At 32.2% G+C, this 17,164-nt stretch overlaps 1 protein-coding gene across 1 annotated transcript in view; it reads right to left on the bottom strand.

Annotated features, from left to right (window-relative positions):
- Positions 1-299: 299 nt before the first annotated feature.
- LOC147080001 (facilitated trehalose transporter Tret1-like) overlaps positions 300-17,164 on the bottom strand; it is a 34,218-nt gene continuing 17,353 nt past the window's right edge. The window contains exons 6-14 of the mRNA XM_085955258.1: positions 15,776-15,859; positions 13,333-13,444; positions 10,519-10,655; positions 9,394-9,603; positions 5,538-5,612; positions 5,140-5,247; positions 4,288-4,433; positions 3,363-3,483; positions 300-2,028 (exon numbers count right to left, since the gene is read on the bottom strand). Coding sequence (XP_085811384.1) covers positions 1,993-2,028; positions 3,363-3,483; positions 4,288-4,433; positions 5,140-5,247; positions 5,538-5,612; positions 9,394-9,603; positions 10,519-10,655; positions 13,333-13,444; positions 15,776-15,859 — 1,029 coding nt within the window. The 3' untranslated portion in view covers positions 300-1,992. The remainder of the gene's footprint in view (positions 2,029-3,362; positions 3,484-4,287; positions 4,434-5,139; positions 5,248-5,537; positions 5,613-9,393; positions 9,604-10,518; positions 10,656-13,332; positions 13,445-15,775; positions 15,860-17,164) is intronic.

Genomic DNA, 17,164 nt, shown 5'->3' with positions numbered 1-17,164 from the left:
GACCGAAATGAATATAATCATAATAATAAATTATGTGTTGCATCGGCGCGCGCAACTTCCGTCATACGCCAAAAATATACTCTGATCTGTTTTCCCAAACGCGCCAAAAGAAGTATAACTTTAAAAGGTAAGAGTGAACACCAGATGAAATATCGACTAGACAGTGTTTCTGAACCTTTTTACACCTTCGGACCACTGAAAATAGGAGAAACGTTTTGCGGACAACTACATAATAATTTTATAATATAGTTAATCCAGTTTGATGTGGGTAATATTGAGGGTTTAATGAAACAATCATATTCTCGTTGGTTTAGTTTAATATACGCTGTCAAAAAAATGCACAATATTTATGACAAACTGATAACTACTTAAAATACCAACCGAAGTCAGTGTATAAAAATAAATATAATCTCCATTGGCCTCCACAGAGAGGAGGTTTGTATTATCAGATTTTGTTTTTACGACAAGTAGATGTTAGCCACTTGCTCAACATATTAGGTCCATACTCTAACTTCAAACACAAATTGAAAAACAATATGTGTATTTTACAGACCAAGGGTTCTAACCTGGGACCCACGACATTATAAGCTGACGCATAAGCCGCTCGGCCATCGTGGGCGTTAATTACTATTAATACTATTCAGCAATCAAGTCAGAATATTGAATACACACAGAACTTAAATAATGTTAAATGCTTTATTACATACTTATTAAATAATTACAAGATAAGAATAACTTTTTATATACCACGTTTTTAAATTTGCTGTTGAATCATATAAACTTGGCAATTCTATGGATTAATAAATACTTTTTTTGTACTTGATAGAAATACTGAATAAATATAGAATACTGAAATGTCATTTTGACATTTCATATTGATTTCCATAGTAACGCACGTATATATTAATAATTTAGTTGCTAGGACCCCCCTAGCAACCAACAATAGTGTTTTAATTTTAACGAATGTTTTCCGAAAAAATAACTTTCCATACAAAACAGAATTAACTGAAAATGAATTCAATTCTGCTTCCAGGTGGCTAAAAATATTAAAGGAATGCATTGTAGTCATGTTCTGATATATTCTAAAAGTTAGAGAGTAGCTAGTCGGGAAGTTAGTTAAAAATCTTCAATCGTCCAATACAAATCTTGAACAAATAAGAATACGAGCTAATAAAAACGTGGTAAAATACAATGATTTTAAAAACCTAAGCTGACTTCCATATTACAAAATATTTTATTGACATTCAAAGATTACATAATATGCAATGTTATTAATCACTGACATGGAATTTACACATCGCTGAAAAAAATATCATATGATGGAAATAAGTGTATTTAAAAAAAAAACCTTTTAGGTTTTCACACCAAGGACACATTATTATTCTGTAAATATATGTTCAATGTTTTCTATCCGCGTCAAGATACAAAAATCCATGAATGTCATTTGTATCAGCGGATATTAATAATTAAATTTACTTAAATGGTCGGAAACAATTCTGTAGACAATGTTCAATGTTCATCGTATCGTTTCTTTTGGTCTGGACTGGGTATCAAAGCACACACAGTTTTTTTACGAATAATTCTGCAATGCAAACCGTCTTGCAGCTAACCATTATCAGCCTTAGCAACCATCTTTTCAGTATCATTTTCACATATTTAAACTCAATCTTCGTAGAAGTCGGTTTTATTCAGCATCTTTGGCTTTATTAATTTACCAGTTTTTAAATATACCAACGTCTACTAGATAATAATTATGTTATACTGTTTTAGAGACATGTTTGAATATTTCCATGTTTACATTAATATCACTAATTTATAATATAAATCCACATTCTTTCAAATATTCAGAATACATTTTGATCTGCTTTATAACATAACATTATATTGTGTATATATTTTTCCTTTAGTTAGTTACCTACTAGACATTCTGAATACCAGTAATATTTCTGAAATTATAGTTATAATCAATATTTCGGGTTGTCGTCAAGGACGTCAAGCTTCCTGGTGGGTGTTTTGGTCCTGTTTAGACTGAAAGAAATAATAAGAAAATTATTTGACTGCATTTGCAGTAGGTACACAAAGAATAGGTATATATTAAGCCGTTCTGTATTCTGTAATTCGTGCTAGAATTAGTTAGATCTTATGCATTTATATATTATTATATCGTCACTGTTCTGGCAGAATACACTAATTCTAAAAAATGACATATTGAGTTAGTTATACCAAAATCTTCCTTATTTCAAAATTTATCGTCTGGAAACCTTCTTAATAAATAAACAGTCTTTATTTTAAAGCCATCCTTTTTACGATTACTTAATAAACTCACATGATAGACCATTTCCAACACTTTAACAACTTCAAAGTCAAATTACTCAAAACTAGTATTCTCCAGTTAGTGTGTTCGTCGTCTCTCTTCTGGCAGAACACACTAACTGGAGAATACTAGTTTTGAGTAATTTGACTTTGAAGTTGTTAAAATGTTTGAAATGGTCTATCATGTGAGTTTATTATGTAACCGTAAAAAGGATGACTTTAAAATAAAGACTTTTTATTCATTAAGAATTATGACATTCATTGTCAGTCATTAAGACGGTAAAGTTTGAAATAAAGAACGTTTTGGTATAACTAACTCAATATGTCATTTTTTCGAATTAGTGTCAAATTAGAACAATGACGATGTAATAGTTATTAGTTGAAAATAATATGTAGGTATACTTCATACCCTGGTGACCCGGCGTGGTGGGTCGACCGGTTAAGTGAGATAAACACACCACAATGTATAAGAATACTAAAAAAATCGCTATTTTACTACGATATTTTAATATATTTGGCTGTATGATGGAATTTGATGTGACAGGTATCTTCATTAATATAATTAAATGATAATTTCCATGTAGAATTTTATTTTATGATAATTTTAGTGTGTTTTCTGACTAATTAAAATGGGTTTTTTTTTATCAAATATGACGAAGGGTCGCATGTTAGCTGGCTACCATAAAAAGGGGTCGCTAACAGCGGTTCTAATATGATGTCGAGTGCCGACGACTGAATAATTCGAGTGTATTTGTTTTAAAATACTAAAAATCGCAAAAAAAATATGCCCTTAATTTTACGTTGTCGAACCCTGGGGTTTCTTTTACTAGTATTTAAGGAACACTACGGTAGAACATCACACTGCCCTTAACCTTGGCGATAGGTAGAGGGCCGCTAAGCATCCTGATCTCGGGGGCCACTTCAGGATGTGGGGCCATACTATAATTCATCCGTCGTATTATAATTTGCCTGATAGCATTTATACCAAATGAATATATTTTAATTTTGTGCGCTGGGAAAAAAATTATATAATTTGTTTTTTACTGAACCTGAATCCTGCAGACACCTTTTGGGAGTTTTCTTTGACCAGAAAAATGTTCAGCGATGGCAGTCAAAGTGTGGCCTTCCGTTTCAGGTAAAATAAAATACATTATAATAGTCCCCCCAATACTGAAACAAAAGTTCATTCAAACGTAAAACATAATATGTACATAATTTAAAACACTTCGGAGAAAATAACCAATAGAAAAAATATTTTTTGAAAAAAATACGACACCCAGCAGGAATCGAACCTGCGTCTCTCGGGATTCGCGCCCACACACATTGACCACAATGATATAGACATCTTATCGAATTGCGACAAATTTTAATTAATGGCTCATACATTCAAATTATGTATGTTCAATAAAAAGAATGTTACATTCTTAAATCTTGCGAACTATTCGTTGAATAAAAAAAAATGTATTGAATTATTACAGCAAGTTCAAGTAAGTTACAACAAAAATCTTTGAGTGATCCGCGACATCGGTTAGTAATTAAGGTAATCAATACCGACTTTGATTTAAAATACAAAAACCGATTGCCAATAGTAACTCAATTAAGAAAGCGCTTCAGAGAGTATTGTAAGAGTCACTAGTTAAAATTTGTCGCAATTAGATACGTTGCATATAGCATTGTGATCAATTCGTGTGGGCGCAGGTTCAATCCTGCAGGGTGTCGTATTTTTTCCAAAAGTATATTTTCTATTGGTTATATATTTTCTAAGAAGTGATTTCAAAATATGTATGTTCAATAGAAAGAATGTTACATTCTTAAATCTTGTGAATTATTCGTTGAATAATAAATAGTTAATTACATTAGGTATAAGTAATTTAATATAATTCTTCAATCTATACAACACGACATTCTTTTGAGAAACACAAGAGTTTCTCAAAAGAAGAAGAAGAAACAGAATATATGAAAGTTTCTCAATACCTGATCCCGCTGTATATCCAGAATGTTCCAGGTAGAGTGAGTCTAGAGACGATACCGAAGAAAGAGACATTAGAGAAGAAGCCCATAATATATCCTAAACCGCTGGATAGCGCAGATCCTGTCGACCTCGTTTCTGGAGAATACACCTGCAAGTATTTTTAATTTATTCATAGACTATTGGCAATTAGTCGTGGCTCACATTAAGTAGCATATTATTAATTTATTCGTAAAGCAGAATTTAATAAAGTAGTAACTGCTTTGTTTTAAAGGAAAATTAAATACGCTTTTTTGCCATAATTGTACTAAAAACAAAATCATATCCCAAGGAAATCGTGTATAAATTTTAATTGCAACCGTCAAACACTAAAAATATAAAATATAGCATTGTTTTTTGATGTAATTGTAATACATAAAATACATAGAATAAAAATATAAGTATAATATAATACATAAATATATTATGTTCTTTTTTTAACACATCAGCAGGCCTAGAAGCCCAATGACAGTAGTGTAGTTTAGCAGTAGTGTATTTAGTAATAGAAGTGGTTACAATCACAAACACCCAGTCACTTGAGAAAATCACATACTTAAATATATTGCGTTCTCACCGGATCGAACCCGGAGCTTCCGGATGAAAGGCCAACGCCTTATGCACTACACCACAGTAATGGTAATTTGAGAACGACACCTCATTTAGTTAAAAAACAGTAATGTACAATTTAAAACCGCTTATTTCAAATTGAAGTCGATATACTTAGCTTGGTTATCAGTGTTCTTGTACGTCAATCCTCAGCTTATTCATTAATACGAAGTTAAGGTAAGTGAGCAGAATAAGTTTTCTAATGAAAATACCTCTCCGATGAGAATCCACGCCATAAGTCGAATGCCGCAATGAGAGATGAAGGCGGCGCCAATCAAAAAAGTTAGAGGAATCCAGGAATAATAATTATTATTGTTACCCTATAATGCGAAAAGAAACAATATCAACATGCAGCATAATAATTTCTTAATAATTGATTGAAATACATCGATTTTATATGGTGGAATAATGATAGTGAGCCCGTCTCTGATGCCGTTGGTGCTGGTTGGAAAGACACAACAAATTGCGAGAATAGCTTACAACCGCTTCCCGTCAAATAAGGTCTGTTAATGTTGCATCCGCTCTGTGGATACACATTAGCCATAAGAGCGAAAATGGAAAATTCATTTTTAGTTCAAGTAATATCATTAAATAATATTGTTCTACTAACCTCTTCATCCTCTATTCCCATTGTTGAGTTTAAAGTATTTTGTGGAACTAATTCTGTAATCGCATGTCCATTTCGCTGGAAAAGATAAATCATAATTTTATTAAATTTATTACTGTTGGATAATTTGAAATTTTAAAAGACTCAAAGAGAAAAATATCAGTTAAAAGCAGTTTCAGATACTACGAGTATAAAATATAATCTTTAAAATATCCAAGTTATAGTATTTGAAAAATTATTCAACTGTGTAACTGCTTTAGGTACGAAAAGTTATAAATGGTTTATTCTTAATATTGGATTAGATACATTCCATAAACTTCTGTGCATAAAATGTTGGTAAGTATTATTTGTATATCAACATATCTAATTTGAATGTTTTGGCTGAAATTTTATCCCTTCAAACACCTTACAAACAATATAAAGACATACCTATCGACATTTCTTCTAGTAAATATAGAAGTTGAGAATCATACATCTATGACAAAATGTGAAAACAGTTAGTTAAACAACCAATTAAAATAATTAATTATGTTAAATTCGTTCCGGCTTTGTATGTTTTAATATTGGTAAATATTTGTAGATTTTGGATAATTCAGTGTTTTCTAACCTGTATGTCGTGATTTTTTTTCGTATAATTATTATATAAGTGCAAAAGTTAAGTAAACTATTTTATTTATTCAACGAATAATTTACAAATTTTAAGAATGTAACATTATTTTTATTGAACATTGATAATTTTGAAAAAAACTTCTAAGAAAACATAATAATATAACCAAAAGAAAAAAAACAGTGTTTTTGCTTATGTACGCGCGTTAGAAGCAGTGACGTCCCGTGGGGGAAGGCAGATTGATCGTCGCTTGGGGGCGGCAATTACTCAAAGGGTGGAAAATCGAGATGAATCATTAGGTATATACACCCGATCCTCTTTTTGTACGGGAGATACGTTCCAAAAAATACCGTGCAAAAAAAAACCGTGTAAAAAAAGATAAGGTGCCCATACAAAAATGGTAGATAGGTCCCATTACTTAAAATCAACTCATAATACGAAATTCTTGAACTCAAAAATAAATCGATTTTATTTAAGTAGTATTTATACATAAAAATATTTATACATAAAATACATAATTTTAGATTTAAATTAAATTTAGCATGACAGGGCGACATATTTCATTCTGTTTATTTTCGTTTTTTCATAAATCTCCCGACATTGACAGTTTTACGGATGGGAACAAAAAATATCGTAGAGATAGCACCGACAAATCAAGGTGTGTCATCTGCGCGTGTTTGCAAGAATGGGAAAATCTTTTTATGGACGCGACCCCAGCGATAGGATTCAAATTCTCACGAAATACCACCCGCTGCTGCACTGAAAGAGTATTTCAGACTCTTATATTAATATATGGATAACATACATTGAAGGAATCTGCACGACCGTGGCGAAAACTTTATAGGTACTAAACGAATGTTACGCAAACGTAATATTTTGAGATCATGTTGCTATTTTACTTTTTTTTTGCAATCCGGGTTTCGTCCTTCGACACTATGCACAAAGTCTCGCAATATTATATTATATTATTATTATATATACCTATACGATAATCAACTACATATTATATCGTATGTCAGTTGTGCATTTATCATTGGTGAGTGTGATTGGTGCCTGAAGATGCCGAAAGGCGAAACCAGGATTGCATACATAAATCAATAAAAATTAAATTGGAATTCCATCATGTACCCTCAATATATTGTAATATTTTTCAAAATAATATGATTCCTTTGTAAGATATTTAAGCACGCTGGATTCGCGCCAGTATGCTTTTTCAATTTAGCTACGGGCATCTTAGTTAATTACGATGATTTTGACTGGTAGTTGTTACATGAATAGATCATTAGGTATATATTATTTGTAAAGTTGAGTTGATGCGATCGACTGCAAAATATTTGCGACACACCACTATAAAGTATAGCATAATATAGTATAGGAGAAGTACCCAATACTTATTTTACGTAAGCTTAATCCATTTGATTCGTGCCATTAAAACGACTATAAAATCCACGTTAACGCAAAGTAATAAAATATATTATAATATACTGATAAAAAAAACTAGATATAAAAATAAAACAGTTAAACGTAAAGCGCAGAAAAACGTCGCTACTTGACAATAAATTAGTCCGTTTACTGCTGTTTTTTGCTGGCGAAAAATCACTCTCATCGCTGGAAATATTTAATGACGCTGACGCCGAAGCACGCGCCGAGTCTTTCTTATCGAATTCGAAGTAACTGACTAGTGGCGTCTTGTATGTACGCATGTATATCTGGGCGGCATCCGGTGACAACATATGTATGCATCAGTGGCGTGCGGTCCATTGCAACTCAATTTTTATTCTTTTAAGTTTTTTTAAACCGTGTTAAAGCAAAAAAAACAGTGTAAATAGAAAATAATCGCTAATTTTTTTAAACCGTGTTATTTCCAAACCGTGCAAAAAGAGGATTGGGTGTATAGCAATAGGTAAGTACCTAAACTTAGTAACGGAAATATCTTTCCATTAAAAAATTCAGCTCACTGGTTGGAAATAAAATATATTAATTAACATAAAAGGTTTATGTTTGTATGTATGTAGTTTATGGATGTATTTTTTGTCGAGTTCACGATGTCTAGTTTACGTCCGTTGTCTTTAGACGTCATGATCTTGATGACCAGCAATTACACGTGCAGATTTGCGAATTATAGGTAGGTACATATTTACCTAATTAATTTAACCAAATATATACCAATAAAACTCACGAGTTTTCAAAGTTCTCAGGTGTATTTTTGAATGTATGTATCTGAAACCGTGGACTCGCAATATTGTCTATTGAAGTAGATGTGGCGTTTATGTAATGTATCCATACAACACATTTCTTAGATATTGGAGTCATAAAATGATGATAAAAAATACTACTTATATAATAAATGGGGTAGCATTTTTGCGCTGCCTATTTTTTGAATTATTTACTAACTCAACATTTACAAATACCTATTGATATATAATTTTACTCATAAATAATGCTTACATAAATATAGCCTCAAATTTTGATACACAATCTTTACAATGAAAAAAAAATATACACTACAATATAAATAAAGTTTTATGAATATAAATTAACAGTGTAGAATATTAGTCTCCAGAAATTTGTTTATAAACATATTAAATATTTATTATAACACAATATTGGTTATGTTTACAACACGTGCTGTTTGCTTGGTTGTATTGAACGACTTACTAAATGACACTATGCGCAATCGCACGTACCCCTGAGACCGAAATGAATATACTAATAATAAATTATGTGTGTCATCAGCGCGCGCAACTTCCATCACACGCCAAAGGTGTTACTTCGGCGCACGCAACTTCGTCACACACCAAAAATACACTCTGCTCTGTTTTCCCAAACGCGTCAAAAGAAGTATAACTTCAAAAATCTTTTTTGAAAAAAATACGACACCCAGAGGAATCGAACCTGCGTCTCTCGGCTTTCGCACCCAATGTGCGCATGCGGCCTACAATAACAAGTGAAGTAATTGTCATCAAGTTTTTCATTGAATACGATAAAATTATAATTTCTTATATACTCAGTTCTATCGTGAAAATACATATTATGTACGTTAATGCAGAGTGGAGAGATTCCTGGAATAGCTGATATGTAACTATTAAATTTATAATAATACAATGTAGGTATGTCTCGTCTAGTATTAATTATAATATGATTAGTTTTCAACACATTTATCCACCACGGCCGGTGAAAAGTTAGAAAATTGATAAATTGGCCCTTCTTTTAAATAGGTTGTGCATCACTGTAGTAGATACTGTAACTTACGATTTGAAGATAGTAGGCGTAAAATCCTACCATCGCGTAGCACAAGGAGACTCCCAAAACGGATATGAAAACCAGCGCTCGCTTCCCCGTGAAGCGTATGGCAGTCACACAAAATGAACATCCAAACATTTGTACCAATCCAAGGATTAAAGTGGCGTAGTATTTATCTATTGGAGCTTCTAGTGTGCCAAAAATGAGCACAGCGTACGTCTGGAAATTAAAAATATATATATTATTAACGGCTAAGTAGATATTTAAATGAATTGCACAGCAATATACTTAATTCTGTTTTTTTTTTTTTAAATACACAGAATCAAGAATGACTATTTTTTCTTGAATACACTTAAGGAGGTACACATTTTTTTAACAACTCAGTAACAGTGGTACTTGAAGTTGGATTCACCGTAATCCGGGTAATTTGGTTTACCAATTAGGCCTCCAGTGCAATATTAAAGACGCTGAAATTGTATGACAACATTGCTCGATTTTAGACAGTTACCTACATAAATATTGAGAATCAATAAGTTTTTTTTTTTTTTTTTTTAATATTTGTACTATCCATGTAATGAAAAAAAAATTAAAGCTTTGATATTGATACAACAATTGACGTGTTGTCAATCCCTTTTGTAGATGGAATTTTTTGGTCTTTCAGAACACGGGTTAGTTTGATGAAAGGGCAGACCATTGCATCTATTCTATACTCAAGGCTGGTATCGGCGTTTATCGGCGGCTATCGAGGGTACTTTATCATATTTATGTATTGAAGTATTATAATTGTTACAATAAGTTAGCCGTCTAAACTGTAAAAACTGTCTATCTCGCTCTACGAGTTAACAAGATAAGAGAGGTGCTGTAAAAAGGTTAAAACATAGCACTTTTTGACAGTTCAGACGGTTAACTTATTGTAACAATTAACCGCCTCCATACATAAATATGATAAACTACCCTCGATGGCCGCCGATAGCAGCCTTCGGTATAGAATAAATGCACAGATTGAGACAATGTCAAACTTATCATAAGAGGATGGAAAGTATGTTCTCCTTATTTCAGATAAAGTCGTACCACCAAGTAAACGTGATATTCTGAACAAATAATATAGGTATTATAAAAAAAGTATTGGTTCACCTGAAGAGTCGTCAGTCCGCCAAAATGGCATAAAAATAAGCATAATAACACAATGAATGTAGGTGACCAAAATGTTCGTATTCCATAAAATGACAGATTTACAGAAATATTTTTCCATATTTTCGTAAAAGAAGAATCTGCAACACGTAATGGGAATATTACATTTCATTCATATTAACTTGACAAAGTGTAGATGTCAGCATACTATATATAGCTGATATTAACCAGAATTACTACAGTAAAACAGGATGATTACGAACAGTTATCGGGGATAAGAATCAGAGTGCTACAATTGCTAAAATTCCGTCTCCAGAAACTTGTACGTATGCAGTTCGCCGTATCACACTTCACCGTGAAATGCTGTACTTATCGGACATATATATCCGTATATTAAAGACCGTCCAACCTCTTTCGGTCGTATAGTACTGACATAAAAATCATGTCTAAATAAAACATGGTTTTTGTCGGTTTACACTTTACATTAGGAAGCCAGCAGCAAACAAATTTTGAAAATAGCTGATATACTGGATTATTTGTTAGGTTATGTTATGTTTTCATTCTTGAATTCATGAATTTTACCAAAATCATCAACGAAAATTGAATTAATGTTCATATTGAATATAATAAAATTGGAGACCGTATAGTATGGGTCATCTCTTTCCGATAAGAAAGCTCACGGCGAACTGCGCCAATGTGAAATGTTTTACGTACAATTTACATGTAACCCCAAAATACTACTGTTTGCATTTCAATATTGTATGAAATTTGACAGATAATTAATTTTTTTGCTTTATATATGGAAACTTCGATACGATAGAAAACGTGACCATTTGTTCATTAGACGTGAAAAAGTTTTTCATCTCTAATGAAACTTTCTCTAACGTATCGAGGCCAAGAATTACCTCAACGGCATTAAATAGATACCTGATTTTATTCCAACTTATCCACTAATTAAAGAAATATTACATTTTATATTTTCTAAATAAATTTAATGTTTCATTATTTAACCATGTTTCTTTTATTACAATTGCAGTTTCCCCTTCACGTTCATATTGACCCCGTTTCGCTGGTAAATAGGAACAGTCCATATTTTTGGGAAAATATTGATGGCGAGTGAATAATGAGCATTCCAATTCATCAAACCAAACTGCTGAAATGCAGACACAACTTTTGGCAGGTAAATTTAGCTTTTAATTCATCCAGCATTGGGTTTAAATTGAATACGAAATCTGAAAACATTCCTATACACCCCGTTTTACCGTAATACAAGTTTACATTGTAATAGATGTAGATCAGTGTTTCCCAACGTGGGGCGTACGCACCACCGGGGGGAAATTTGAAGGTTTTGGGTGGCAACGTGCAAATCATTAATATTTGGTAGATTTTTTGTTAAAAAAGGCATTTTCGAAAATATTTTTTTGATATCGCAACAATGACTTTTCGATAAAATAACTGTTGCCATTCCCATCATAATATCTAGTTGGATGCGGCGCATTAACGCTAAAAATGATTTGTTACTGAAAACAAGAAATCGTCTTGATATCACAAACTCTTTGGAGCTCACATCAAGCACAAGGATTGCACTAATTTTCTTCCGGATTGTACATCTAATATACCTACTTAATATACATAGTAGGTACTTACTTACGAAAGTTAAATTAAAAACAATATTACCTATGTGCATTTGTTATTTGAAGCAATTATTTTTTTTGTTCAGAATTTGTTAGTTAGAGACCGACAAGTTTAACTTGACAAGCTAAACTTGTCGGTCTCTAACTATGAAATAATAGGGGGGGGGGGGGGAGATTTTCGAAGCGTTGGGGCATGGCTCAAATAAGGTTGGGAAACACTGATGTTGATTATAGAAGAACAATTCCGCCTAGAGAGCCTTTCGTAGTTCTCATCAACTTGGCGTTTAACCCATAAATTTCATAATTAATGTAGGTCTCAAGCAGTGTTAAAAGGTGGAGGTAGGCTGTTAAGATCTGACATAAATACTACACACTAAACTTAGTCAGTCATATGTATTTGTTTTCATTGAAGTAAGACTACAAATTGCAGATAGTGTTCGTAAGGTTGTTAAATTTCAATTAAACCCCGCTTAAATCAAGCTATAAAATATCTAAAATTATGCCATTAAATCATACCTACATCATTTTAGATATTTTATAGATGGAATAATAATGTTTATCTAGTATGGTTTGGTTTGGCAGGATTTAATTGATTTCTAAAAACTTATCAGCACTATCGTCAATTTGAATACACCTCCACCCCTCGCCACTGGTCTCAAGGACATATTCAGTAGTTTGGATTTATCCGTACTCGCACAGAGGAGAAGGATTAAATCCTTTCTTACATAATAATATGCTGTAAAGCCATTTTATTGTAGGTGCTGGTAGGTAGGTAGGTACATATTCCAAATAATTTAATAATGACCAGGACCGGTTTCGTCCATTTTAAATCGTCAATTCCAAGTGATTATTAAATTATATGGAATACATAGGTACATACTGTATTTTATTTTAATTAATAAAATGTCTTTCTACCAAGAATTGACAGTGAATACCATTAAAGTCAGTTTATTGTATTACATAATATTATAGACCAAAAATGGTATTGTTCTGCACTCAATTTGCCTATTCGTTAACGAGGAGTAATAAATAAGGTAAATATGTAAAACACAACAAATCATACCATATATGTACCTAGTTAACTTGCTTAATGAAAATACAAGAAATATGTGCCCGTTTAGGTTCACATCTAATATTGTAATATCTACGTAGTTATGATTTAAAATATATATGTATATATTACCAATAATGGAAGTGTCTGGATGATTTGAACTTTTTTTAACCGATTTGTAAATGTCCTTGTATTCCATTTCGACGCGTTCTATCGTTGTCCACCCGCGAAGCCATTGCAAGCTCTGCAAAGTTAGTCGCATATCAATGGCAACTAATAATAAATAGTTTATATATATTTTTTTAATTGAAAAGCAGACAATTATTTATAGTAGGGTGTATACTTACTATATTAGAATTTTAAATCATTATGCGTGATTGACGTACTGTTAAACAGGCAAAAGCGCTTAAATGATTTTTTGCATTTGTGTAACACAGGTTAACTATACTATCATTACTAATGTTTACTTTTTTTGTGTCTTAATAAACACTTAACATGATTTCAAATCCAGATTGCTTCTGAAATTCATATTTTTTCTCACTGAAAGATAGATGTAATTAGGTAGGTAGGTACTTAAGTAGTTTTGGCTTTTAATACTCGATTAACGAATAAGTATTGATACCAATTTAACGTAATAAATGCATAAATCTCTTATCAACATCATGTAATCGATAGAATTAGACAGTGACGTCCCATGGGGGTAGGCAGATTGAGCATCGCTTGGGGGCGGCAGTTATTCGAAGGGCGGCAAATCGAGAAAAATCATTTGGAATATATAGAAATAGCTACCTAAACTTAGTATGTAATAATATAATCTTTATATAAAAAAAATAACTCTTTTTTCGGGTTCGCGATATCTAGTTTACTTCCGTTGCCCTACGACGTCATAGGTGACCAGAAACGACATGTGCATATTTGCGAATAATTAGTTTGATATTTTGTTAGTAATGTAACCATACAACACATTTCTTAGATATTGTTGGACTCATGAAAGGATGACAAAAATAATGTATAAAAAAATGAGGCGGTATTTTGGCACTGCTTAGGGACGGCATTTTATCTAGGGACGTCACTGGAATTAGAGGAGTACATTTTAAACCGTAATAATATTTGTAACTTCAAAACGAAACGATCGAGAAATGTGTATTAGTCCAGTCAATAAATATAATATTGTAGAGTGCATAGAATATGTCACAATTTTTGACTTCAGGACTTTGTTAGGAGTAGTTAGTAGGTGTTTTCCCATTTGCTCGTTGGCTGCCAATTATCGTTGAAAATTATCGATTTTCAATAACGTATATCTCGGAAACCGTTTACAATTCGACAAATGTGTATAGAAACAATTTTATAGGAAATTTAATTAGGTTTCATTTTTATTTAAAACATTTTTTTTTACATGCACCGTTTCCGAGATATAAGCGAAAAGCCAAAAAATGGGACCTTTCGACCCCCCTCCCGCCTTTAGCACACCTCCCAGGGGCGGGAACTTTTAGTATTTTTACATACTAACTACTCCTAACAAAGTCCTGAAGTCAAAAATTGTGACGTATCCATGCACTCTACACCCATCTTTTGAGCACTCATTGACTGGATATGCATGACAACAAAACAAAGAACTCCACGAATTTTTAAATAGCAGAATAAGTAAAGTTACTTCTTACCCTAGCGTGGCTGGAAGAAAAACATAACAATTAATCGGTAAGTCTTTAAATGCTTTGAAAACGGAGAAGCCTAAAATATATTCTTTACATCTGAGTTTAGAAATAATTCTTAAGCCAGACGTAAAGTTAGTGCATAAAGTAAATCAATTATGTTTCGTCCCGACAGAAAAGTGCCTTGACAATTATTATTAAATAATCTTTCATATACTTATTATGTTATTGTTACTTATATAATCATTATAATCTAGATCTTGTGTGTAAAAAAGTAAAATATACCTAAAGCGCCGGCTAGACGCTCATGCTTTACCACAAGCTTACCTGCACAAACCGGTTTGAATAGGGAACCCCGTGTGGATGGACGGGAAAACTGTAGCCCGCGCAAACCGAAAAGCGCTTTAAAGTGTTCCGTACTTTTTGCATAGACTATACCGCGCAGGCAAGTCGCTTCCGTCTAGCCGGCGGATTATATTCAAATGCCCCGAATCCGTGGTTTTTTAAAGTCAAAAAAAACCATCCGAAATAAACTCTTTTATATGAGGATTTAACTAGATCGGTGTGTGTGTGTACTTATATACGCGCGTTAGAAGTTATACTTCTTTGGCGTAACAAAACAAAAAATACGTATTGTATAAATTTATTTATTTATTGATATATAATTTTACTCATAAATAATACTTACATAAATATAGCCTCTAATCTTAATGAATAATCATAATAAAATTATAATAAAAGTTGCAACATTATTTGGAACACCCGAACGTCGCCGCGCAAAATAAATTTTGTTGCATCGCCGGGAGAAACGCACCTAAAGAATTATAACTTCAAAAACAACTGGTGAAATCCGGTAGGTATATTTCGGAAGGTACCTGTCGCTTTAATAATAATGTAGGTAATTATTATAATACATAACTCACCTTTTTCGTGTCCTCAAATCTGTTTTTAGATAATAACCAAAATGGTGATTCTGGAACGAACTGTAAAGCAATTATTGCTGCTACCTGAAAAATAATCACGATTCGAGTACAATACAATTATATTAACATTGGAATAATGGCCGAAGAGACTGTTAGGGTAAAGGTGTGCAAAATGGCATAGTGGGGAAAAATGAACTTTTGCTCTACTGCCGAAATGCAGGAGATGTGGTCAAACATGATGCAACTTGCTCAGGAACAATCCATGATATGTCATTTAAATACGCAGCTATATTTAGTTTTTGGGTGAACTAAATATAGCTGAGTATTTAAATGACATGTCATTACAAAAGCTGTACAAGAAGGTCATGCAGTGGAACGATTTTTGAACCATACGAATATTTTTGCAGCCTGTTGCAGAAGGTAATAGTACACGTATTGTATATATTATGAAATATACATATAAAAAGGCAGCTTTCGTAGCCGTTATTAGTGTTCATGTTCGATGTAAATTTATTACAATTACTGAAGTATAAACTGCATTTTTTAATGAATTTCCGAAATCCGCTGATTGGGGTAAAATGGCATACACTATGGTAGGGTAAAACGGCATCGTGTCTCATTGTACTGGGTATAGATGACCGGGCCAGTATTTGACAAATGGCTGGAACATTTTCAAAAATATGTAAAAGTCTCACCGAATGAGAAGGTCCTACTTATTGTGGACGGACACTGAGATGTTCACAAGATCTAAACTTGGAGAAACTTGGCTAAGATACATGAAATGTGGGAAATGGGGTCATGTTGATTGTGCTGTTTAGATAAAAAATCAAAAATATGTTTCTGCGAAGTTTGTTTTTCGTCATTTTTATTGAAAATTATACTTTTTTCTATTTTTGACAAATATATATGTGGTATTCCATTTTTTACACCCGGTGGGGTAAAATGGTTTTTAGCATCATAATTTTATATAATATTTTGTTATTAAAAATATGACAACATATTAAAATGATTACAAGATAAAGAAAACTTTTTATATACCTCGTTTTTTAATTTTATGTTGAATCATATAAACTTGACAATGATTATTATTAATAAATTAATATTAATATTAATAAATACTTTTTTTGTACTTGATAGAAATACTGAATAAATATAGAATACTGAAATGTCATTTTGACATTTCATATTGATTTCCATAGTAACGCACGTATATATTAATTCCATACAAAACAGAATTAACTGAAAATGAATTCAATTCTGCTTAAAGATGGTTAAAATAATTAAAAGAATGCATTGTCATCGTTTTCTGATATATTCTAAAAGTTTCAAATGTCTATCTAGTCGGGAAGTTAGTTAAAAATCGATTGCAAGATTTGGACAAACAAGAAA

The sequence above is a fragment of the Rhyacophila brunnea genome, unplaced genomic scaffold, assembly GCF_057557595.1.
Source record: "Rhyacophila brunnea isolate RB1 unplaced genomic scaffold, BYU_Rbru_1.0 scaffold_1, whole genome shotgun sequence".
NCBI lineage: Eukaryota > Metazoa > Arthropoda > Insecta > Trichoptera > Rhyacophilidae > Rhyacophila > Rhyacophila brunnea.
Note: the sequence above shows the minus strand (reverse complement) of the source record. Positions and strands in the feature narration are given on the sequence as shown.